The sequence below is a fragment of the Pseudorasbora parva genome, chromosome 11, assembly GCF_024679245.1.
Source record: "Pseudorasbora parva isolate DD20220531a chromosome 11, ASM2467924v1, whole genome shotgun sequence".
NCBI classification, from domain to species: Eukaryota; Metazoa; Chordata; class Actinopteri; order Cypriniformes; family Gobionidae; genus Pseudorasbora; species Pseudorasbora parva.
The window spans coordinates 303,227-327,406 of record NC_090182.1 but is presented as its reverse complement, the minus strand read 5'-3'; the positions used below and the strand labels follow the sequence as shown (position 1 = coordinate 327,406).

At 42.4% G+C, this 24,180-nt stretch overlaps 1 protein-coding gene across 2 annotated transcripts; it reads left to right on the top strand.

Moving 5' to 3' along the window:
* Positions 1-245: 245 nt before the first annotated feature.
* slc43a3b (solute carrier family 43 member 3b) lies at positions 246-23,712 on the top strand. 2 transcript variants are annotated; one of them, XM_067456737.1, is made up of 13 exons: positions 246-398; positions 7,098-7,292; positions 9,987-10,116; positions 12,294-12,340; positions 12,429-12,505; positions 14,088-14,180; positions 14,255-14,394; positions 14,633-14,763; positions 16,047-16,190; positions 16,362-16,469; positions 19,130-19,316; positions 20,936-21,059; positions 22,026-23,712. In XM_067456737.1, the coding sequence occupies exons 2-13, from the start codon at positions 7,106-7,108 to the stop codon at positions 22,125-22,127; spliced, it is 1,470 nt and encodes a 489-aa protein (XP_067312838.1). In that variant the 5' UTR covers positions 246-398; positions 7,098-7,105; the 3' UTR covers positions 22,128-23,712. The 2 variants fall into 2 exon arrangements, with proteins under 2 accessions (XP_067312838.1, XP_067312839.1); XM_067456738.1 differs by lacking the exon at positions 246-398 and adding an exon at positions 6,964-7,011.
* The last annotated feature ends 468 nt before the right edge of the window (positions 23,713-24,180 follow it).

Here is a 24,180-nt window from a genome sequence, read left to right as displayed (position 1 = left end):
CCAGAACCCACTGCGGGGTGTGTGTGTGTGTGTGTGTGTGTGTGTGTGTGTGTGAGTGTGTGTGTGTGTGTGTGTGTGTGTGTGTGTGTGTGTGTGTGTGTGTGTGTGTGTGTGTGTGTGTGTGTAACCCATCGCATTATATGTTTGTTCAAGATCACTATAATTCAGAATATTATTCAAAGCTTTTAGAGTTGCTCAGCTCGATGAGAACTGATCTGTGTTCTCCTCCAGAGCGACACACACACACACACACACACACACACACACACACACACACACACACACACACACTGCTGCTTTATCCCCTGATCTCTCTGAGCTGTAACGCGCTGATGAAGAGCCTCGGCTGATGAGGAGCTGAGAGTAACGCGACTGCGGCGTCGGATCGCCTTCTCCCGGTGAGTGAGAGCATCTGATCACGGTCAGACAGAGGAAGCTCTGTTCATATCACCGATGGGTTTAATGTCGCAGTCTGATCGGATCTGCAGTGGTTGTATAATAACCACCCGCGAGCTGTCGTTGTGTGTCGTTAGCTAACATTATTCTGTTTCTACTCATGATATTCGCGATCTGCAAAACTGATCATGATCGCCAACAGTCAGATCATTTCACATTTATTTGTTTCTCCACAACACATCGCTTCAGATGCATGTGTTTCAGTGACACACAGTGATTGATTATCAGACTGCAGACCTCAGTGAGTTGGCCAAACTAAATCAGTTGCTGTAAAGTCGACGAGCAGGATTTGTAGATGTTTATTTAGTAATCATGTATTTTAATGGAGTTGGCTCCGTTATTCTGAGGGTTCACAGTGCCTGACAGAAATCTACACACTAACAGACATTGTTTTAAAATAAGGCAGAAACAATAGGCTCATTAAAGTGATTATTACACGTTGTGAAATAATGAAACGGTCATAAGATAAACCAAAAAAGCAATATTTGAAGAATGAGGATTAGGGCTTTTATTCACCAGAAAGCAGAAGTGTGTGTTACAGATGTTGGCACACTTCTGCTTAAACATTTCCTTCTCATGAGATGGGCTCAGTCTGAGATCGATGTGAGCTTTAATGTACTCACACACACACACACACACACACACACACACACACACACACACACACACACACTGCAAGTGTCTACTCATGAACAGGTCTGGACCGAGAAGAGTCAGTAATCTGTGTGTGCGTTCGTCTCTTTTGTCCTTTGCCCCTGTAATGTTGAGTTTAGGGAAAGTGTGTTTCGTTGCCCCTTTTTGAGGAAGTGTCAGCAGAAATCTTATGATTCTGACATATTAATCTGCTCACGAGCTCCTTTGACACGTCGTGACCACATGATGCTATGTATAGTTGAACATGGAAAAAAGATATAATGCTCAGGAAAATAGTAATTCGCACGAACATCCATGCTTTAAATCTGCAGGCTTTGCTGGACACTACTTTCATTATCTGCTCTGTAGTCTCCTCTCGGCTGGATATGTTCATTAACACAATGCTTTTGTCAGTAGAAGTACATTAGTTGCTCATAGATCACACCACTCGTTTTCCGCTTTTATGCTAAGCTAAACCTGGCTTAGTCTAAACCCGGTCTGTGGAACCAGGCCTACATGTGTAGTGATCTTATTTTCTGGATGAACCATCTCATCCCAGATGTTCATGTCTTTGTTTCTTCAGTGGAAAAAAGAAATTAAGTTCCAGGATTTTTCTGCTCATATGGGCTTCAATGGGAACCAGCGGTTGAAGGTCCATCAGTGCAGGTCAGAGGAAGAGCTTCAGAGGCTCTGATGATCCCTGAGGAATAGAGTCTGATCCTGACAAACCAAAAAATAAACATTTATACATTTAACCACTAATGCTTGACTTCAGTGTTGTTCTTCTTCATGACGTATGACATCACGTCGGAAAGGTCACATGACGCAGTTGGATCAATGATGACGGGCCATTTTAAAGTTGAAGGAGGCGATGAGATGGAGTTTTCTGGCACTTCCACCTGCGTCACATGACCTTTCTGACGTGATGACATCACGCCGTGAAGAAGAACAGCACAGAAGTCGAGCATTTGAGTGTAAAAAGTATATACATTTTCATTTGTTTAGTAGATGTGCAATGGTTAGTCTGGATCAGACTATTCCTCTGGGAACGTGCAGAGTTTCTGAAGCCCTTCCTCTGGAACTGCATTGATTTGGACCTTCAGCCGCTGGTTCCATCATGAGGAGAAACACCTGAAGGACTTCAAGATGGTGAGGAATAAGATTCTCTGGTCCTATGATAGAAGATAGAACTTTCTGGCCTTAATTCTGAGCGGTATGTGTGGAGAAAAATATCACCTCTCCAATACAGTCCCAGCAGTGAAGCGTGGTGGCGGCAGCATAATGCTGTGGGGTGTTTTTCAGCTGCAGGGACAGGACGACTGGCTGCAATCGAGGGAAAGATGAATGTGGCCTAGAACAGGGATATCCTGGAAGAAAACCTTCATTTGTTTTTTCACTGAAGATAGAAAGACATGAATATCTGGAATGAAATGGAGCTGAGTGATCATGAGATGATCCTCTTGTGGACTGATCCTAAGATGTCAGGGTGGCACATCTGTCCTGATTCCTGATTCCTGGTCTGACTGAGTCGTCGGGTAGGATCTCGTATTATGGTCTGTTACTAAACATGTGAACAGAACCGAGTGTGTGAGGGAAATGCAGATACTGTGGTCAGTGATGTACGCGTTCAGAGCATGGCTGTGGTGTTTAATTAAAGAGAAAGTGTTTCTTTAAGGGATTATGACACACATCACCGCAGGAAAACCCTCTGACGGAAGAGCTTAGTTAATAAATGATAAGGTTACTCACTTAATGTGAAGAAATAGTATTACATTTAACAGGAAATGCAATGCAAAGAATGAAATGTTTCAAAACCATTTTTTAAAATATTTTAGTTAAATATTGCTGGCCCACTTTGGCTGAACGTGTTTGATAAAGTGGGCCAGGGGGATTCAGGTAAAGTGGGCGACCTTTAACCTTCATTCACATTCGTTAGATAAACTGACATTAACTGGCTGTTGTTTTATAGATGACGTGTATAATATTCTAATTTTAGAAAACAGAAGTGAGTGTGCTTTTAGGGAAATTAAGTCAGAGATAGCAGAACATAAAGAAAGAGCGGATGAAGTGAGTGAGGAAAAGATGAGAGGAGCAGAATATAAAGCTTTGAAAAGGTTTCAGTGTTGTTTCATATCCTCCCATCTTTAATGTTGTAGAGTTGGTTTTCATCCATATTCTGATGTCACAGCATCTCCTCAGTCGTTTGCCTTTTACTCGTGCGCTGACTGAACAGATGGTGGGTTTGTTTGTTTGATAATATAAAAATGCATGTTATTTTTTAATTAGTGCTTTCCTGGATAAGATATTTTACATAACAGATGCTTACATATAACCCACAAGTCAAAAAGAGAGAGAGAGTGTGTGTGTGTGTGTGTGTGTGTGTGTGTGCGTGCGTGCGTGCGTGCGTGCGTGCGTGCGTGCGTGCGTGCGTGCGTGCGTGCGTGCGTGCGTGCGTGCGTGTGTATGATATCAGGACACAAATGCATGTAATGCCATGGGTATGACACACAGTGGGTACGGAAAGTATTCAGACCCCTTTACATTTTGCACTCTTTGTTATATTGCAGGCATTTGCTAAGATCATTTAAGTTCATTTTGTTTCTCATTAATGTACACACAGCACCTCATATTGACAGGAAAACACAGAATTGTTGACATTTTTGCAGACTTATTAAAAAAGGAAAACTGTAATATCCCATGGCCCTCAGTATTCAGCCCCTTCGCTGTGACACTCATATATTTAACTCAGGTGCTGTCCATTTCTTCTGCTCATCCTTGAGATGGTTCTACACCTTCATCTGAGTCCAGCTGTGTTTGATTATACGGATTGGACTTGGTTCGGAAAGCCACACACCTGTCTATATCAGACCTTACAGTGCAGGTCAGAGCCAATGAGAGTCATGAGGTCAGAGGAACCGCCTGAGGAGCTCAGAGACAGAACTATGGCACGGCAGAGATCTGGCCACGGTTACACAAACAGTTCTGCTGCTCTTACAGTTTTTGCCCGTTGCTTGAACACATTCTGCAAAACTTCGCTCGTTGTGCCAAATCTCTACACACAGGTAAACATGACAGGACACTGGGAAATATACCGTTCACATCGGTGTCAGACTGAAGCTCTGCTACCAAATCCTAACATTCCTTTGTCAAAATGTAACTCTTAGGACAAAATGATACACACTTGCATCTTATGAATCCACTTTCAGATCAGGGGGAACACACTCGTCTACTTTATATAAAACACTGCAGTTTTTAGTTTCCACTGTTTTTATTCAGTTCATCGTTCTCTGAAGCAATGCAACACTTATAGTTTCTTTTTTTCCAACAAAGGTTTTCACAACAACCAAAAATGAAATGACTGAAATGTTACAAATGACATAATACTGTCCATCTCAGGACTATACTTCACACTACAGTACAGTCTCAGTGGTGCAGTGCTGTGTGCTGTACTGTATGTTACACAACACTAAAAAGATGTTTGTTAGTAAAGGAGCACTAGCCAACTTGCGATACAGTAGTGTGACGGTACAGTGTGGATAGATTCAGTCTGGAATGGAGAGTTGCGGTTTTCAGTCTGAATGTCCTTATGATGGATGAGCTGTGATCCGGCTTAGATGTGGAGGACTCTCTGCCCGGCGTCCCTCACTGTCAGGCCATGACTTACCACAGGATCCACCACTGCTCTAATATCATCTGAAATATTAGATACAACTTTATGGCCTTAATTCTGAGCGGTATGTGTGGAGAAAAAATATCACCTGTCCAATACAGTCCCAGCAGTGAAGTTTTCTGTCAATATGGGGTAGCCTGGTCTTACCAGACTCTCGTACATTTCATTTGTACATAGAGTCTGGCCACTCTCCATTGACGAGGCTTTATTTCTGCGAAGGCGGGCACCCTGTTGAGGTTTAAAACTATTGGATCTGCCCTGAGCCGCTCTGGATCTGCCGTAACCAATCGCTAACGTTTGGTCGTGACGTATGTCATGCGCCCTTCGCATGTTTCACTCATGGAAATCCGACAAAATAAAAGTGCACATGTGCATGTCACCTCAGTGATAAAACTATAGGATAAACCTAAAACTCGTGCATTCGGATTGGGATTTATTCACGCCACGGTGAAGAGAACGCAGCGCTCACGTGGTCTGTAACATCACTGTATGCTGTAAATAAAATGTCAAATGCTTGGTATGATAATAAATGCTGCTATAAATAACGGACCAATTCAAATGTTTAAGTGCTTTTATTTTAATTTGTTTGAGTGGTGATGAAATATATTGCTCTTCTAAATACTTGCCAGCATTTTAAGGAAATACAAGTCTATAAAAGCATCCTAATAACAGCAAAGCCACCGTACGGTGTTCTGCAGGGGTCAAAAATGATTACAAACAGTGAATTTTGAAGTGATATATTGTTGAAAACTCAGAGATGTGGACTCGGACAGCTGTTACATCAACACGACCTTGTGTTTGTCAAAAGCAGTCGGTAACTCGGCCGGGGATTTTCACGCGGGTGGTGAGAGACGGACGGCAATAAAATCACGGACCAGTCCCTGTAACTTAAATGATGGCAATACCTTCCGACCCCACGAGGAACAGTTACCGTCCGACTAGCTTCAGCAACTCCTTCATCACTAACGGAGCGATCTGGGAAATCAAACTTTTCCCGAGTTTACCCTGTTGGAGGGCCACAACATCATGGCCACCAACAAACCCCAGCAAAGACTGTTATTGCTCCGGCTTTAACTTCTGGATATTCGGCAGCGCTGCCACAATGCAATGAATGGTTTAGTTTGCCTCTTTCTCCGCCGCCATTACTGAACTACATCTCGAACTGGCGCTCGACATACACCTCATCGTTCTCAGCCACTCCCTCTGTTCACTGATTGGACCGGTAAAAATGTGTTCAGAGAAACCCTAAGACTACACCGCAGTCCCAGACGGAGAACTGAAGGAAAATGAAAATTGAGCGGAAGTACGTAGGAGGGCAGAGCCAGGCTAAATATGGGGTGCTGTGTGCACACTAATGAGAGAAAAAAAGAAGTTACATGATTTTTGCAAATGGCTGCAATATAACAAACAGTGAAACATTTAAGGGGGTCTGAATACTTTCTGTACCCACTGTAGGTATTACAGGAGAGGGTGAAATATGAGGACATTACCCACGGCCCCACTCTTCAAAAGGCTTATAAATCACACAGGAGGAGTTTTTATGAGAAAGTAAAAATGCAGAATGTGTGTGTGTGTGTGTGTGTGTGTGGTTCCCTGATGATGATTCCTGCTCATGCTCTTCTGAGGACGGTCACAGTGCAGAGGAATCTCTGAGGTCTTGTGATCTGGAGTGTGAAAGTGCGATTAGGACTCGTTTATTCTGAACACTTGCATCACTCAGGGCCTCAGACCGGCAGGGAAGCCTCGGACAGCCGTCTTGTGCCAATCACACGTTTAACTTCTGCTTTCATTAATTTTAGCCTCCTGGGGTGTCATAGTCACGAATCTCAGCATTTCACAATCGACTACGTCACTCAGACAGGCTCAGCGGCATTCACACATCTCACGCTTTAACCTGGAGCACACACACACACACACATCTCACGCTTTAACCCGGAGCACACACACACATCTCAGGCCTTCAGGTCGAGTGTAAAGAGCATGTGTGTGTGAGACCGGTTGGACAGGAACAGGGGACATCAGAAGCCATCCTCTTATTTGCATGCTTTCTCTGCGGTGAAAGAGAGAGAGAGTGTGTGTGTGTGTGTGTGTGTCAGAGAGAGAGAGAGAGAGAGTGTGTGTGTGTGTGTCAGAGAGAGAGAGAGAGAGAGGAGGGATTTGTGTGAATGGGAGGGAAAGCAGCGCAGACATCCATATAAAGAGCCAGCGAGTGTGTGTGTGAGAGAGAGGAGGAGAAGTGTGAGGACTCAGAAGTAAACAGTGCACTCATGTCTTGGCTCATGCAGTGTGCTTGCGGCTCTGAGTGTTGACTGTGTGTGTGTGTGTGTGTGTGTTCCAGGATCAGACATGTTGGGCTGTCAGGACGGAGGGCGGAGGGTTCGCTCCTGGCTCACACTGATCTCAGGCCTGCTGGAGTGTGTGTGTTTCGCCGGGGCCGTGTTCGGATGGGCCACGCTGGTGTTCGTGCTGAAGACTGAGGGATACTTCAGCAGTGTGTGTGTGAACACCACCATCAACGGAACCGCCACTGAAGGTGTGTGTATGTATGTGTGTGTGTGTGTTTGGAGGTGGGCGGAGTACACTACTCCATTATTTCCGGTGAGTAAAGTCAAATTACCGGCGCGATCATAAATATATTTATATAGATGCCTCATTCGACCGATCCCGCTAATAATATATCTATGATCGCGCCGGTATTTTGACCGTCCTCACCGTAAGTAATGGCGTCGGAAACACTAGATGAGATTCGTCTGAAATTAGGTGAATAATAACTCAAATACTGTTGTGTTTCTGTCAGAAAGCGATCGTTTCGGGTAGGGGTGTCCATGGTTAACCGATTGACCGATTAACCGTTAAAAGTTGCGTAACCGAGTGAAACATTTTGCTCGGTTAAGTGGCGTCAATGACGTGCCTTGAATTTAGTTGTAATATATGTTTGCACCCCTAGAGACCGCCAGAGCGCTGCCAGACATTTGTAATATCCACAAGAAGAAGTCATGACCAGCTTTCTAAGCGGGCAAAGAAAGCGTGGGAGCACTTTAAAAATGAGAGTGACGGGGCAAAATGCAAGTATTGCGATGCAGTGCTTACCGCATTCTTCAGGCTATAAGTCGCTCCGGAGTATGAGTCGCATCAGTCAAAATATGAGTCATGAAGAGGAAAATAACAAACATCGCACTGGACTATAAGTCGCATTAGGGCAGAAGCAGAGCGGGAGCGGTACGCGCTGGGCATAACGGAGCAGAAGAAAGAAAGTTTGAAGTGAGAAACTTGTGAATGACTAGAGAAAAGCAGACGTTACTTTAACTGTAATGAAGAAAACAACAAAAGCTAATCGCGGACTGAAAGCAAGATGGCCAGAGCTGAAGGAACGAGTCCACAGATGCTTGAACTCTCTGCCGGCAGAGGCTCATCAGCCGCGAGTCAAACGCTGTGGGAATCGCTCTCCGCTGCGCGAGTCAAACGCTGTGGGAATCGCTCTCCGCCGCGCGAGTCAAACGCTGTGGGAATCGCTCTCCGCTGCATATTTTACTGCATGCCCTAATCATGACGGCGCCCTCGCGGCCACTCGCATCGCTCGTGAACTGGAGCGCATCTCATCCTAATTTAACGAAACTCAGCGTACGCCTCACAGACATGAAATAGACCTTAAGAAACTTGAAATGTCTTTTAACAATTTAAAACTAAAAGAAATAGGATACTCTCTGATTGTGTAATCCATGATGTGCATTTCTCTCTATAGGCGCGTTCACTACGGAGATGGTGGTCGTCAAATTAATAAACTAAAAATAACCCTGACACACACTATGGCTAACCGAGTATTAACCGCTAAGGGCCTCGGCTAACGGTTAATGAAAAACTTAAAAACGTGCAGCCCTAGTTTCGGGTCTTAAGACATCAGTGTGTCTCCACGAGCCTCAGGGTTTAATATGGATTCGTGTGTGTGTGTGTTTTACTCTTATAGAAATACACCCCATTGACATGCATTATACGAGCAACAGCTGAGTTAGACATCTTCATTTGTGTTCTCCTGAAGAAACACACACACCTATGATGCCCTGAGGGGTCAGCAGGTCAACATCAGGCTCATTTATGGTGAACTATCCCTTTAAGATGGGTAGGGAAAAAATACACAGTGTGTCTGAAACAGGCGTCCGAGGTGTATTGCCACTTTCATGCGGCGTTCTCGTGCCACGCGGCCTTCATACTGTCAGTTTTATCCGCTCTTCTTCCTTCATCATCATCATTATATTTTACGGGGAAGCCAAAACGTTCTCATTCAGCTCTTCTGCTCCTCCGCTAGCCGTTGCTGTGTGTCGTTCCACTGAAACTCGCCATCGGGTTTAAAGGAACATCTTTCATTAAAGCAATATCGGCTTTAATTCATGTCTTCTTTTACTCTGCGATCGCTAAACAATTAATTAACGATTAATCCGCAAGTTTAATAAATGCACAACACTGCGACCCATTACGGCCCTGAATACCTCCGTGACCCTGGAGCCCAACGCCAGTCAAAATCTCACGGGTATATCTGACGATAGCCAACACTACATTATAACGGTCAGAAATATCCATATTTCTGTTATGACAAGATCATTATGATATCAAGATCATGCTCCATGAAGATATGTAGTACATATCCTACTGTAAATATATCATAAATGTATTATAAGTAGTAATATGCATTGCTGAGGACCTCATCTGGACAACTTTAAAGGAGAGTTCCTCAATATTTCGAGTTTTTTACACCCTCAGGTTTTCTAATAGTGGTATCTCTAAACTATCAGATGATATCAGACCTCAGACACTCCAGGGTCAGAGATGTGCACATCTACAGCACGGGACATCAGTTCTCTTCCCAAATCATCCCTCACTAACATTTCTGCCTCATTTTTATCTGTTCAATATGTGTTCAAAATTCAAAAAGTCATCATGACGGAAATGAACCCTTTCTCACACAGAAACTTTACTCTAACAGCCGAGCGTTCCCATGTCAAGCGTTCAGCAGAAGTGAAAGTTCAGCCCTCTCGACACGGCTCACTTTAGGCAACCACGGCAAACACTTCAAATGAAACCAATATTTATCTTTTGAGTGCATGCAATTTAGTTGCTGTCCACCTGTGTGTGTGTGTGTGTGTGTGTGTGTGTGTGTGTGTGTGTGTGTGTGTGTGTGTGTGTGTGTGTGTGTGTGTGTGTGTGTGTGTTTAACACTGGCTTCATGTGCTAGATTGCAGGCAACAAGATGAGCAGTTCTCTCTGGTCTTCACCATCGCATCCTTCATGAACAACTTCCTCACGCTGCCAAATGGCTTCCTGTTTGACCGCTTCGGGACCACAGTGGCCAGGCTGCTGGGAATGTGAGTCAGATTTATGTGTGTTTGTGTGTGTGTGTGTTCCCATTATTGTCTCTCTTGTTTCGACCTCAAAAGCATTAGGAGAGAAGTGCATGGAAACAGCGGTGTGATGTCAGAGATTTGGCAGGACAGCGGGATCTGCGGGCTTTGGGGAATGCTTTCAGTCTCCAGGGATGACCTATAGTGAGCTCTGAATGAGTGTGGCTACGAGCCCGACGCATTACATTAGAGGAACAAAAACAAGAGGAATTTAGAAAGAGAGCCAAAGCACTTTACCAAAACACAAGATTAGTTGTTTTTTCTTAGTTTAGTTTTGACAGTGCACATTAATAAGCTTTTCAGTCAATGTGCCAGACATTATCATCTGTACTCTAAAGTCATCCTAAAACATGATTTATGATCTAATAATACACAATCAATAAAACTAATACGGAAATATTAATAATAATCGTTGCACTTGCCTGAAATCAGGTTGTTAGACAGTAAATAATATGCGAAATAAAGATATATAATCCTTAAAGGGGTACTTCAGCGCTGGGAAGATGAATCTGTATTTAAACTGGGTCATTAAGGAAGTAGAAATGTGAAATTATTTTTGAATTTGGTGCCTTCAAGACTGAGAAAAGACAGAACATGTATTTTTGTCTCATGGGGATTAAAGACTACAATTCCCAGAATGCTTCACTGCCCTGTGAGGCCACGCCCACAGCCACCGCTCCTGGATTACTGTGACTGAGTTGGAGAAGACACTACAGTTAAAAACTGAACGTGTGTGTTCAATATAACGATCGAGTCGCCGCGTGAGTCTCACAGCACTGAGCACTAACTGCAGGAGTGAGATAAATGAGCTGATGAGCTCTCGTGATGAGAGCTGAGGTAATCGCGACTACACTCGCGGCAAACATTCACAACACGTGTTCAGTCTGGAGCGCTTCAGTTCATGCCTTTACAAGCTTAACTTCCATAGGAATTAATTTGAGAAGTTAAGACTTCCATTGCTCACCATAGCTCCGTTTAAATGAGTGCCTGAGCTGAGCTGAGCTGTGAGTGTGATCTCCATCCTCATGAGCGAGTGTTAAACATGAGGAAACGGCTCCCTCTGCTGGCTGGAGTCTTTAGCCTTTGGCCAAACATTCCTCCGATGATGCAAATATCGCCAATTTGCATCATAGGAAGAATTTTTCCAGAAATAAAATGCAAATCTCACCTCACAATCATTTGAATATACTCCAGGGTTTCTACTGATATAAAGCCATATGCTAATCGCTGAAGTAACCCTTTAATAAACCTGAAATTAGAACAATTCAATCTAGCCTACAATCCTTCTTAACCTGAGCCTCAAACGTAAGATTAGAATCGTTTATATTGAGAAAGAACCGCAGCCTCTCTCCTGACACATTTAGTTTCGCTTTAGTTAGATCCCAGCAAACATTTGGATGTTTAATGGCGTCCCTTCGACACGTCCAGCATCTCTGAACTGAATGCATCTTTAGGAAATGTTCTGTGTTGCATATTCTTACCAATTAATGCCATGACTGTTTTTGGCCAAGGACATGACACTGCCGTTAGATCAGTGTTTGCCGGATCGACTATAGTGATGGTTGATAGATCATATGATGTGAACTTCATTCATACACTTCAAAAGTAAAAAGTTATAATGTTTCTGAAAGAGTCTCATCTGCTCATTTTTTGATCAAACTCCCGTTTATTGCTCCCGTGTAAACCAGCGGTTTTCTATGTGAATATACAGTAAAGTGTGATTTATTCCTGTGATCTGAGCTGAGTTTATCATCATTCCTCCAGTCTTCAGAGTCACATGACCCTTCACTAATCATTCTCAGATGAGGATCTGATCATCAACAAACATTTATGATTATTATCAGCTTTGAAATGATTTTTTATGACCTTATTTTTCAGGATTTGATGAATTGGACAGCGTTTATTTGACATAGAAATGTAAAAATCTTCACTGTCACTATTAAATGTCATGCATTCTTGCTGGTAAAACTTTATTGTCTTTAAAAACAAGACTGACCCCAAGCTTTCAATATACGAGGCTTAAGTGTCCAAATAGTTTTCTCAGATCATAAATCTCAGTCTGTAATAACACAATCCACATGCTCCACACACAGAAACCTACTCTCATATTCTCATATTCTGTGTTATGATTTACTTTCCAGATCGGTTTACACTGCAGGAATGTTGTTAATAGCCTTTTCCACTCCTGGTAAGGAGCGTTTTTATCTTTATTTGACCTTCTGTGTATTGATAGAGCTGAGTGTGTTTGTAGTCATGAGTGCTGTTCCCTCTTGCAGCGACGTCAATCCTCCTCTTCCCTGCGCTGTCCTTCATCTCTGTGGGAGGAATCCTCTTCCTCATGACCAACATACAGGTACTGGACATCCCAGAACACGCGTCAAATCATTAGTGATGGCTGGAATATAGAGTATGAATGAATGAATATGAGTGTGCTTCTCCTTTAACCTTCATGTTCTTTTAGTGGTACGATGCCAAATTAACTATAGACCTGATATAGTCTGGGTTAAATATAGACCATATATAGTCTGGGTTAACTATAGACCTGATATAGTCTGGGTTAAATATAGACCTGATATAGTCTGGGTTAAATATAGACCATATATAGTCTGGGTTAACTATAGACCCGATATAGTCTGGGTTAACTATAGACCTGATATAGTCTGGGTTAACTATAGACCTGATATAGCCTGGGTTAACTATAGACACGATATAGTCTGGGTTAACTATAGACCTGATATAGCCTGGGTTAACTATAGACCTGATATAGCCTGGGTTAACTATAGACACGATATAGTCTGGGTTAACTATAGACCCGATATAGTCTGGGTTAACTATAGACCTGATATAGTCTGGGTTAACTATAGACCTGATATAGTCTGGGTTAACTATAGACCTGATATAGTCTGGGTTAACTATAGACCTGATATAGCCTGGGTTAACTATAGACACGATATAGTCTGGGTTAACTATAGACCTGATATAGTCTTGGTTAACTATAGACCCGATATAGTCTGGGTTAACTATAGACCCGATATAGTCTGGGTTAACTATAGACCTGATATAGCCTGGGTTAACTATAGACACGATATAGTCTGGGTTAACTATAGACCTGATATAGCCTGGGTTAACTATAGACACGATATAGTCTGGGTTAACTATAGACCTGATATAGTCTGGGTTAACTATAGACCTGATATAGTCTGGGTTAACTATAGACCTGAAATAGTCTGGGTTAACTATAGACCTGATATAGTCTTGGTTAACTATAGACCTGATATAGTCTGGCTTAACTATAGAGCCAATATAGTCTGGGTTAACTATAGACCTGATATAGTCTGGGTTAACTATGGACCTGATTGTAGGTCTATAGTTAGATTGGAGATTGTAGATTGGAGAGCTCTCTGAACCAGCCATAGGCAGCAACGTCATTGTTACTTTCAAGGTCCAGAAAGGCAGTAAAGACATCAATAAAACAGTCCATGTGACTCCAGTGGGTCAACCTTAATGTTATGAAGCCACAAGAATACTTTTGTGTGCAACACCGAGACGTAGAAGTCAAAAAAACAAGGTAGTCAAAACGTACAACCCGGACATTTGAACATTATTGGCCGAAGCTGTTCACTTGAGCACCATGACATATACGCCAATGGTGAGCCGCCGTTCTGACGTAGAACTCGGAAGCTTTGCACAGTTTACTTTTTATTTTTGGGTGAACTAACCCTTTAATTATGGAACAGTGGAATCCGCTATAAAGCATCTCTGAAGAAGACAGTGATGTCATCATCATTCAGTGGTGTCAATCAGTCAAGAATATTACTGAACATTAAGTGTGGTTTTCATGTTTTCCATTATATGACCCTCTAACATTAACTATAAACCCATAATAGTGTCCTCTTTAAGATGTAAAGAACCGTCATGTCCTCTGCTGTCTCCAGGTGGCGAATCTCTTCGGCGCGCACCGCTCCACTATAATCACGCTGTATAATGGAGCCTTTGACTCTTCCTCTGCGGTTTTCCTCATCGTCAAAGTAAGAGGCCAATAAAAGCCCTCCCTTCAGATCGTGTTAAGATGAGTCCTGACGGTCCGGTCTTTGTCCCGCAGTTGCTGTTTGAGGATGGAGTATCCATGCGAGCCTCTTTCCTCTTCCTGGCCAGCTGCAGTGTCTTCCATCTGTTGAGAACGTTTGTCCTGATGCCTCGAACGCACATCCCGTACCCGCTGCCGGAGAACTACAGCTACGGGTAAAGCACACGCTCAATCCTTCAGAAACATGCCGAGCGTCTCAAACCCAGGCCTGGAGAACATCTGGAGCTTTATAGAAGCTGAGAATAACACAAGAACTTGGCCTGTAGGAAAAGGGTCTCCGTTTATTTGGGCTTTTGCAGAATGCTTGTTCTGCACAGATTCACGTCACCGTATATACAGTATGTTTCACAGAACAATGCTTTGCCTGTGACTGTTTTTTATTCATGCCAATAGGGTGAGCTGTGGAGTAACTCAGGATTATACCATTGCAAAGACTGATGAGAAGAACATCCAGACTTCTAAGTCTGAGGAGGAAATGCCAGTTAAAGAGACTTCTGCCCAAGGCCAAAACACAGACACCACGGGTAGGCCAGCTCATTAAACACACATGCTTCTGTAGTTCATACGCCGTTTCTGCTGTACGCCGGTGCCGTATAAAGGGCAGCGCAGAATTAGCCCACACTTTTGTAGCACACAAGTCACTGTACACTTTTAACTACACTTTAATAATGTCTGATTGGTAACCGGTAATCCTGTATGATTTGTGGTGAAGCTAGTGAAAAGGCATTCCCAGAAGTCCCTGTGTGACACATCACATGATTATATTTGATGTCATTAATTTGGTTTCTGGACGGGCCACTTATGATGAATTATCATGGTGCATTTTAATGTAAAACTCTTTAAGATTTTGGCACAGCATGTTGTGTTTAATACGTTCAGATTAGATCATTCCCAGAAAGACTGGAACAGAAGCACAGTTTCTGGCCTCAGTGCCTCTTATGGTCTGGATGAAGACTCACGGTTGGCTTTACTGAAGACAGGTTCATCATCTGAGACAGTTTTTGAGGAACTTTTTCAAATGTCCACTACTGCGATGGACGCTTTTGAACTGGTGGTGGCGCTATAGAGTTGGTCCTAGAGACCCCAAAGTTGGTCAGATTACTGTTCATTACCATCACTACATGTGTGCCAGTTTTCAACATTTTCCTACTTACAGTTCATAGACATGCCATAGAAGAGAAATACGAAAACTATCACTTACAATCACAGTAGGGTCTACAGCAGCTTCAGTGCTTGGCCCCTCAACACACAGCCACCTAAATGCCATCCCATAATACAGTACATCAAACACTGTCACATTGTTTTATATCTGTTTATTCGAGAACAATCATGTAATGTGTTAGTTTTAGTAATAACACTTTTGGTAACATTTGGCTTTAGATTTGAAATGTCACTTCCTGTGTCATTGGGCAGGTCTCCATTAGAATAAACTGCAGTGTGTAACAGTCAAAGGTCTCGTTCCAGATCCTCATCGGGCCACAGTATTGTCCTGAATTATTTTAACTTCTGCACTGCAAAAAAACACTTACTTCGTATTTTTGTCTTGTTTCTAGTCAACATATCTAAACATTCTTACATTAAGAAACATTTACTAGAAAAATAAAAAACTATTGTCTTGACTATTGGTTTTGCTTAAAATAAGATCAATAATCTGCCAATGGGGTGAGAGAAATAATCTTGTTTTCTGTTTGAATTAAGATTATTTTTCTCACCCCATTGGCAGATTATTTATCTTATTTTAAGCAAAAACTTGAGATTGTGAAGTGTGAAGTGTATTAACTCTATGATTGTGTGTGTGTTTTGTCAGAGCGTAGTTTTAAGAGCTGTCTGTTCTCCTGGTCCTTCCTCTGGCATCTGCTGTGGCTTTCTGTGATGCAGCTGAGACACTACCTGTTCATCGGGACCTTGAACCCCATGCTGAATCATCTGGCCGCTGGTGACCCAGTCCTCGGTACACACACACACACACACACACACACACTGCATTATCCTCATGTCCAGCTGTTTATGTGGATCAGGTGAATGCCTGCCTTAAGCAGTATGTATAGATATAGACTCGTGTGCATCATGAGTTCATCATGAGCTTGACTCCTGTTCTTAATCAGTCGTATTGTTTCCTCAGTCGGCAGATACACGAATGCGTTTGCGTTCACTCAGCTGTGTGGGATCCTGTGCGCTCCCTGGAACGGCCTCATCATGGACCGCCACAAGGGGAAGCAGCGAGAGCCAGGTCAACACGTTTACTTCATTTTCCTTCATCTCTTTTGTCCTCATGTGTTGACTACTCTAATGGTCTTCTAGTCGGAGGATCCAAATCCTCAATTGACAAACTCCAATATTTATAAAATTCAGCTGCTAGAGTTCTGTCTGGGGTCAGGCGTCTGGGGTCAGGCGTCTGGGGTCAGGCGTCTAGGGTCAGGCGTCTGGGGTCAGGTGTCTGGGGTCAGGCGTCTGGGGTCAGGCGTCTGGGGTCAGGTGTCTGGGGTCAGGTGTCTGGGGTCAGGTGTCTGGGGTCAGGTGTCTGGGGTCAGGCATCTGGGGTCAGGTGTCTGGGGTCAGGTGTCTGGGGTCAGGCGTCTGGGGTCAGGCATCTGGGGTCAGGTGTCTGGGGTCAGGCGTCTGGGGTCAGGCGTCTGGGGTCAGGCGTCTCTGCACTGGCTCCCTGCGTATTCATTTAAAAAAACGTATGTTAGCATATACACTGCTCTTCTTATTTAGTATTTTTTTCTTGTTTCCAATTCAAATATCTAACAATTCTTAAATCAAGATGCATTTACTAGATCAGTAAAATGACGTAAGATATTTTTGCTTGTTTTTTGGGGGGAGAAAATCTAAATGAAGTGAGTTTTTGCTTAAAACGGGCAAAATGATCTGCCAATGGGGTGAGGAGAATAATCTTATTTCTGATTGAAATCTTGTTTCTTGTTTCCGTCCCAAACAGAAATAAGATTATTCTTCTCACCCCAGTGGCAGATCATTTTGCCTGTTTTAAGCAAAAACTCTCTTCATTTAGATTTTGTTTTCAATAAAACAAGAGAAAATATCTTATGTTGTTGTACTGATCTAGTAAATGCATCTTGATTTAAGAATATTCAGATATTTAGACTGGAAACGAGACAGAATGACTGAGTCAGAAGAGCTTTTTTTCGGTGTAGGGCTTTGCTTTACTGGCTCCTCAGAGCGGGACTGATCTCCTGACGTAACACACTCCGTCGTAATCTGCGTTCCTCTCTCAGCGTCTCTTGGTTGTTCCCAAGGCTTCGTTCCGGGGGTGACGGAGCCTTCTCTTCCTATGCTCCTAAACTCTGGAATTCTCTCCCGGCTGATATCAGGGAAGCTCATACATTAGCTTGGGTGTATGCTACGTTGATTTTATTTTAATGTTGTCTGTTATTTTATCTCTGTAAGGCACTTTGGGGCAACGGCTGTTGTTTAAAAATGTGCTATATAAATAAAGTTGCTTGCTTGCTAGTGACTTTTAAATCTCTTCGTAAAAGATTGTTTTAGGATTGCTTTTATATTTTGTATTTAAAGTGTGTTGTTTTTCTCTCTTGTTGTGTGAGCGTGTAAAGCTCTTTGAGAAATCCACTTTTAAAGGCACTATATAAAATAAATGTATTATTAGGGGCCAAGCACCAAAGGTAGGCACCTTTTGTAGTTGATGGCGTTCCTGTTTTTACGGGCCAACCGCCGAAGGTGTGGAGCCGCTGTTGAAATCGTTAGATTTATTATTAATATTATTCCGCCATTGAAGTCTATGGCAGCCCATAGAACCGCTTGTGGGAAAGTTATGTAATTTGGTACACTGGTAGAGGTCAGTACCAATAGTAACCACACCAAATTTGGAGTCTCTAACTCAATCCCTCTAGCGCCACCAACTGTCCAAAATTTCACTCATGTTTATGCTAATAACTTTTGAACCATAAGGGCTAGAAACAAAATTATTTGTTTCTCTGATTCCTTGGCTGAAGTCCCGCCATTTTTAATTAACAGAAAACTAACTTTTTCAAACTCCTCCTAGGCCCTTGGTCCAATTTAGACAAAAATAGAACCAGATCATCTTCAGACCATGCTGACAAAAAGTGGAATTCAAGTTGATTCGTCAAATCATTTCACGAATCAAGTTTACGTAGCGGTTGCCAAAACACACTTAAGGCTGTATCTCCGCAACGCTTTATCGTATTCAAACCAAACTTGGTACATGTCATCACAATCATGACCTGAAGTGACCTGCAGTTTCGTCGCAGTGCCACCTACTGGTCCGGAGAAACGAAAAATGGCTATTTTGGCTTATAACTTCTGATGGGTTTGTCCAAAGATCATAAATGAGGTCTTGTTTGATTCATGCTGACATGCAGAGTCAACTAATAACAATTTTACCATATCAGCCATTTTGGCAGTCAGCTTTTTTAAATTTTGTGCTAAAATTCTGTATTTTATGAACCCATGAGCAGATTGTTACAAAACTTGTTATGGGTCATCACCACGGTGGCCGAAGGAACCAGAGAAGTTTTGAAACAGCGCCAATTAGTGGAGGTTTTTCGTATCATTACCAAACTCTGTATTTGTCTTTGACATCATGCTTTGAAGGGATTTAAAAGGTTTTGAGTCAGCACCACCTTGTGGTTAAAAGTTAAATCAAACTTCTTTTTTATTTTTTATAAAAGATGATTTAAATTAAAGTTATAATTAGTTTTTACAAATGTCTGATTTCTCTTAGACCGATTTAAGAGATAGTTCACCTAACCTCTGTCAGTGACAACATCGTCATATTCATTTCAATACCAAACGCTCATGACATTAATTTTGTGGCAAATAAAAAGCAGAAATAAAGTTTGACTGACTCCCTGTTCCTCATTCTCGAACCCAACCCTCTTCCCTTGACTACAGGAGAGAGTGAGCGAGAAGCAGACCTGAAGGCGGCCATCTTGTCCCTGGCTCTGACGGCTCTGCAGTGTGTGCTGTTCTCTGTGTGTGCCGCCACACCTGTCCTTCCTCTGCAGTACCTCACCTTCATCCTGCAGGTGCTCAACAGGTCCTTCCTGTACGGAGGAAACGCGGCCTTCATCAGTGTGGCGTGAGTCTCCACCATTACACAAAGGCCTTCGTTGACACCAATGTCCTTTCCTCTCTCAAGACCCAGGAAGGCAAATGGGCCGATTTCAATACAAAGCTTTGAACCGTTATGAGTCAGTGAATCGACTCATGATTTGAACAGTTATGAGTTAGTGAATCGACTCATGATTTGAACTGTTATGAGTCAGTGAATCGACTCATGATTCGAACCGTTATGAGTCAGCGAATCAACTCATGATTCGAACCGTTATGAGTCAGTGAATCGACTCATGATTCGAACCGTTATGAGTCAGTGAATCGACTCATGATTCGAACCGTTATGAGTTAGTGAATTGACTCCTGATTCGAACCGTTATGAGTCAGTGAATCGACTCATGATACGGATCATGTATCAAAATTTGAAATCACGAGACTTTGGCGATCCGAATCATGAATCGATTCACTGACTCATAACGGTTCGAAGCTTTGTTCTGAAATCGGCCATCACTATATAAGTCGTTATTTAGTGTTTTCCCGCACTAACTCTATTCTGGCCTCTTCATAAATGATTGTAGAGCCGCTGTAGTGAGATGGGCTTTGTAGCGACGTCTTTAGTGCCTTTATGGGTCTTGAGAGAGGAAATGACATTGGTGTCAATGAAGGCCTTTCTGAGCCATCGGATTTCAACACTAATATCTTCATCTGTGTCTGAAGATGAGCGGAGGTCTGACGGCTGGCCAACCACAGGAGGAATTAATCACACAATGCACATTACTGGCTGAACTAACCCTTTAAGATGCAGGGATATCACTAAATAGCTGGAGCATTGTCTGATTGAACATCATTAATGTGATTTGATGTAAAAACTTCTTTGTGATGTGATTTTGTTACTGTGCTGCCGGGTCTAAAATCAATGCAGCACTGTCTCAAACATGACCAAAACTTCTATAAATGAACAAAAAATTCTGAGATGTAGTTTTTTATATAACATGGAATATGATTAAGCAATATCACAAGAGCAAGACAAGAAAATATATTATTATATTGATTCATACAAACGTTCAATAATCAAGAAGTTAACATTAAACGACACATTTTAAACCGTCTTTGCTAATTCGCCAACGTTTCGTTATTAAATGAATCGGCTGCTTTGAACAAATCGGTTGAATAAATGATTCTGTGAATGTTAAATTATGTTAATGTTTTAATGGTAAATTTATCTTAACATTATTTATGAAGGTGTTATTGTACCAATTCAGATGCAACTTCTGTGTCTTTGATTTTATTGTCAATGATTTGATTGGTGTCAGTGCTATAGTATCTTAATATTCTAATTACACATATTAACTAAATATACGCAAGTCATTTCTCAGATAGGAGATAAGGATGTTTTTGATGAATTTAAGGAGTGCTGGTTCGGTCTTGGTCTCGGTTTAGGTGGTCTTGACTACAACACTAATGTGTAGAACACTAAAGGTCAAACTTGGAAAAAATGGCCGATTGTAGAAACCGACACACACAGGTTTGGAGCCGGATTGAGGGCAAGTCAACAGATTCCCTTGTGAAAGAGAAGACTTTAGCACACGTCAATGCTTCCATAAGGTGAAGAGAATAGTTCACTGAGCATGAATGTGTTTGCAGGTTTCCGTCCGCACACTTTGGGAAGCTGTATGGGACGGTGATGGCTCTGTCGGCCGTGTTCTCGGTGCTCCAGTATCCCTGCTTCGCCCTCATTAAAGGACCGCTGGCTGGAGACCCTCTTTACGTAAGCTTCTCCAGAACTTCCTCACGGGTTGGGTTAAGGGACACACATATTAACAGGAGGTCTGTTGGCAGTAGGATAGATGAATGAAGCACAGCTCACACAGAAGTCACTGTTAAACACATCAGCCCGTTGTGAAATATTTCACCCTTATGCAAACATTTGAGTCGATTGCTGTTGAAACGACTGGGACAACATTACATTTGACCGCAGTAAACATATACATGTTCAGACTACCCGACTGTTCTTATAGCCCTCCAGGGGCGATGGCGAACACACAGTATGTTGACCAGAGGGAGGGTTTATTTTGTTTCAGTGGCTTAATGCTTTGGAACGTGTTTTCCCAGCTCAGCCTAATCGCGTCTGCCAAACATTTCCCAGGAAGAGACAGGAGGGAGGCCGCTTCAGGATAAGACACAGATGTTGAACTTCTGGAAATAGGGCGAAGTCATTAAATGTCAGCGCTTGTTTGCCAGATATAGACTCAGCATATTTGTCATTTTTCTGAGATTTTGAAACTGTTCTTGATAAAGAAGAACTGTAGGGTTGAGCAGAAGTTCTTCTCTCTATCAGTGCCAGAGTCTCTGAGCTCCTGAAACGCCTCCATCTTGAGATTCTTCTGGGAACCAACACGTCACAATATTCCTCATTATAATAATTAATGCAGAATAAAGAGGCGGGGCCTGGTTGAGTTAGTTATTGGTGTGTTGAAACTTCTGGTTAATGTAAGGGGCGGGGCATTTCCCAAACACCAATCACAGCACACTGCTCCAGTCGACCAATCAGAGCACTGACTAGACACTGACACTGACAGACTGGGAAGAAAAGAGCCATAATAATGGAGAATATGGGGAATAATTAACATCCAAACAGGAAAACCTGCTGTAGTAGAGCCAGATAGACGATAATAGATCCTCTTTAAAGCATTTCCAGAAGCTGTGGTTTGAGAACTGTTCTTTATTCCTCTAGGTGAACATTGGCCTGACCGCTCTGAGTCTGCTGGCCTTCACCAGCCCGCTGTATGTTTACCTGCAGTGCCGGCGTCAGGCGGCCCACAGAGCCGCTTCATGAGTGCCTTCATCAGCATGACCTCTGACCTTTCTGTTTGTCTTTACAAAACAAGTATAGTGGAAAGCAATATGTGACTAACCTCTCAGTGGCCTGTCCTGCAGAGGTCGACCCTTGACCCCTGTGTATGATCTGTGCTGAACACAGCAGGAAACGCTCTTTACTAATCTACGAATGGATCTTGACGTGCCATCATGCTCATTCACTCAGAACATTATACGCTGCAAGAAAAAATCATCTGTGGAGACACTGAAGAGATACTGGTCATTTCTGCCCGGTGATGATTAGTTCAGTTTACTGACCTTAACTAACCCTAACACACAGTGATGTGCAGTTCAAAATTATGAAACATTCCTTCATTCTAACATTCCAGATAACACAAATATAGTCTAAAAACATTCGGCTAACATTCCCGTTAAGTTATGAAATATTATTTCAAACCTTTTGGTTGTGTGAACGTTATGGGAACGTTACATTGTATCATTCTTCAAACGTTATGGGAACGTTACATTGTATCATTCTTCAAACGTTAAGGGAACGTTACATTGTGTCATTCTTCAAACGTTAAGAGAACGTTACATTGTATCATTCTTCAAACGTTAAGGGAACGTTACATTGTATCATTCTTCAAACGTTAAGAGAACGTTACATTGTATCATTCTTCAAACGTTAAGAGAACGTTACATTGTATCATTCTTCAAACGTTAAGAGAACGTTACATTGTATCATTCTTCAAACGTTAAGAGAACGTTACATTCTTCAATCATTATGGTAACATTACTAAATACATCAGACTTTAACTTTAATTAAACATGAACTGTTATTGAGTCATATAACCGCTCCTGATGAAGAATGAACTCCGCATGCCTTCTCAGCTAACACACGACCAGTTACGAGATCTACTGGTGCTCTGCTTTTATTTCATGACTTACTAACTGACAGTGTAACGTTGCTCATAATGCTCGTAGTTTCTCCTGCGCTGATATGAAGTGATATTGAAGAGCACAGGACAGGAAAGTTCTCTTTTCTGAGGTGAGAGTCTTTTTTTCATAAGCTACGATGATAACGTTAGACAGAGATCTCATCTGACCGCAGACACTGAATCAGGACGGTTTTCTCCAGCGCTCAGAAACACGCCACTCACACACTTCATGAACGCTCTATGATGGCTGTGTGAAGGATGTTTATCATCTTATCGAAGACCGGATAACTCATTCCATTACCGTTACTGGAGGAACGTTTGTTCATAACGTTCCGCTTGCTGGAATAGAACACTGTGACCTATTTTATCTGTTGAATAAAAAAAATGTAGTTTGTTAAAAAAAAAAGAAGAAGAAGAAAAAAACGATAAATATATCAATGATAGTGATAATCATAAAGGGAACTATGACATGGGTGTTTTTGGGGGAGGACATGTCTGCAAATAAATGTGACAGTAACACACACACACACACACACACCATTCGGTGTCTTCATGCTGGCTGTGGGATCCTCTGCTGGACGCTGCATGAAACACATCCTCAATGCCTCTAACACTTCTGTAAATATAACAGCATTACGCCAAATAAAGGGAATTTTTATAAGAAGATTATTTTTGTCTGTGTGAGTGATTCCTGCCCGGCTAACAAAAATGTTTAAAATCTTTAAAATCTAAACCTTTCTCTTTAAATCTGGTGTTGTTGATTTACCAAAAAAAAAAAAAAAAAAACGACCTGACCTGAGTGCACATGAGCAAAGATGGCCTGCATCCAAACCCAGACTTCCCTATAGTAGGCGAACGACAGTATGACAAAAGGAAAAACCTCTCAGTTCTCCTAAACGTGCAGGAAACAGGGTGAGGTACTACCGGAGAGGTCCTGAAGAGAGCATACGATGGACACTTTACTATCCCACGAGGCCACAGGAGAGGATCTGGGTCATTGGATGATGTGTAGATCTCATGATAATGACAACAGCGCATGTAGATACACATTCATACTACACACACACACACTGCGTCCCAGTGTCCATCCCAAAGCGTTGTATGTTGAAAAGAGCATGTCAGAAGTCCTCGAAT

Bases quoted from the DNA above. Each gene is read 5' to 3' on its own strand.
- slc43a3b (XM_067456737.1), top strand. From the start codon at position 7,106: ATGTTGGGCTGTCAGGACGGAGGGCGGAGGGTTCGCTCCTGGCTCACA. The intron at 16,191-16,361 runs GTACACACACAC...TTGTTTCCTCAG, and splicing joins CGCTGGTGACCCAGTCCTCG to TCGGCAGATACACGAATGCG. The intron at 16,470-19,129 runs GTCAACACGTTT...CCTTGACTACAG, and splicing joins GGGGAAGCAGCGAGAGCCAG to GAGAGAGTGAGCGAGAAGCA.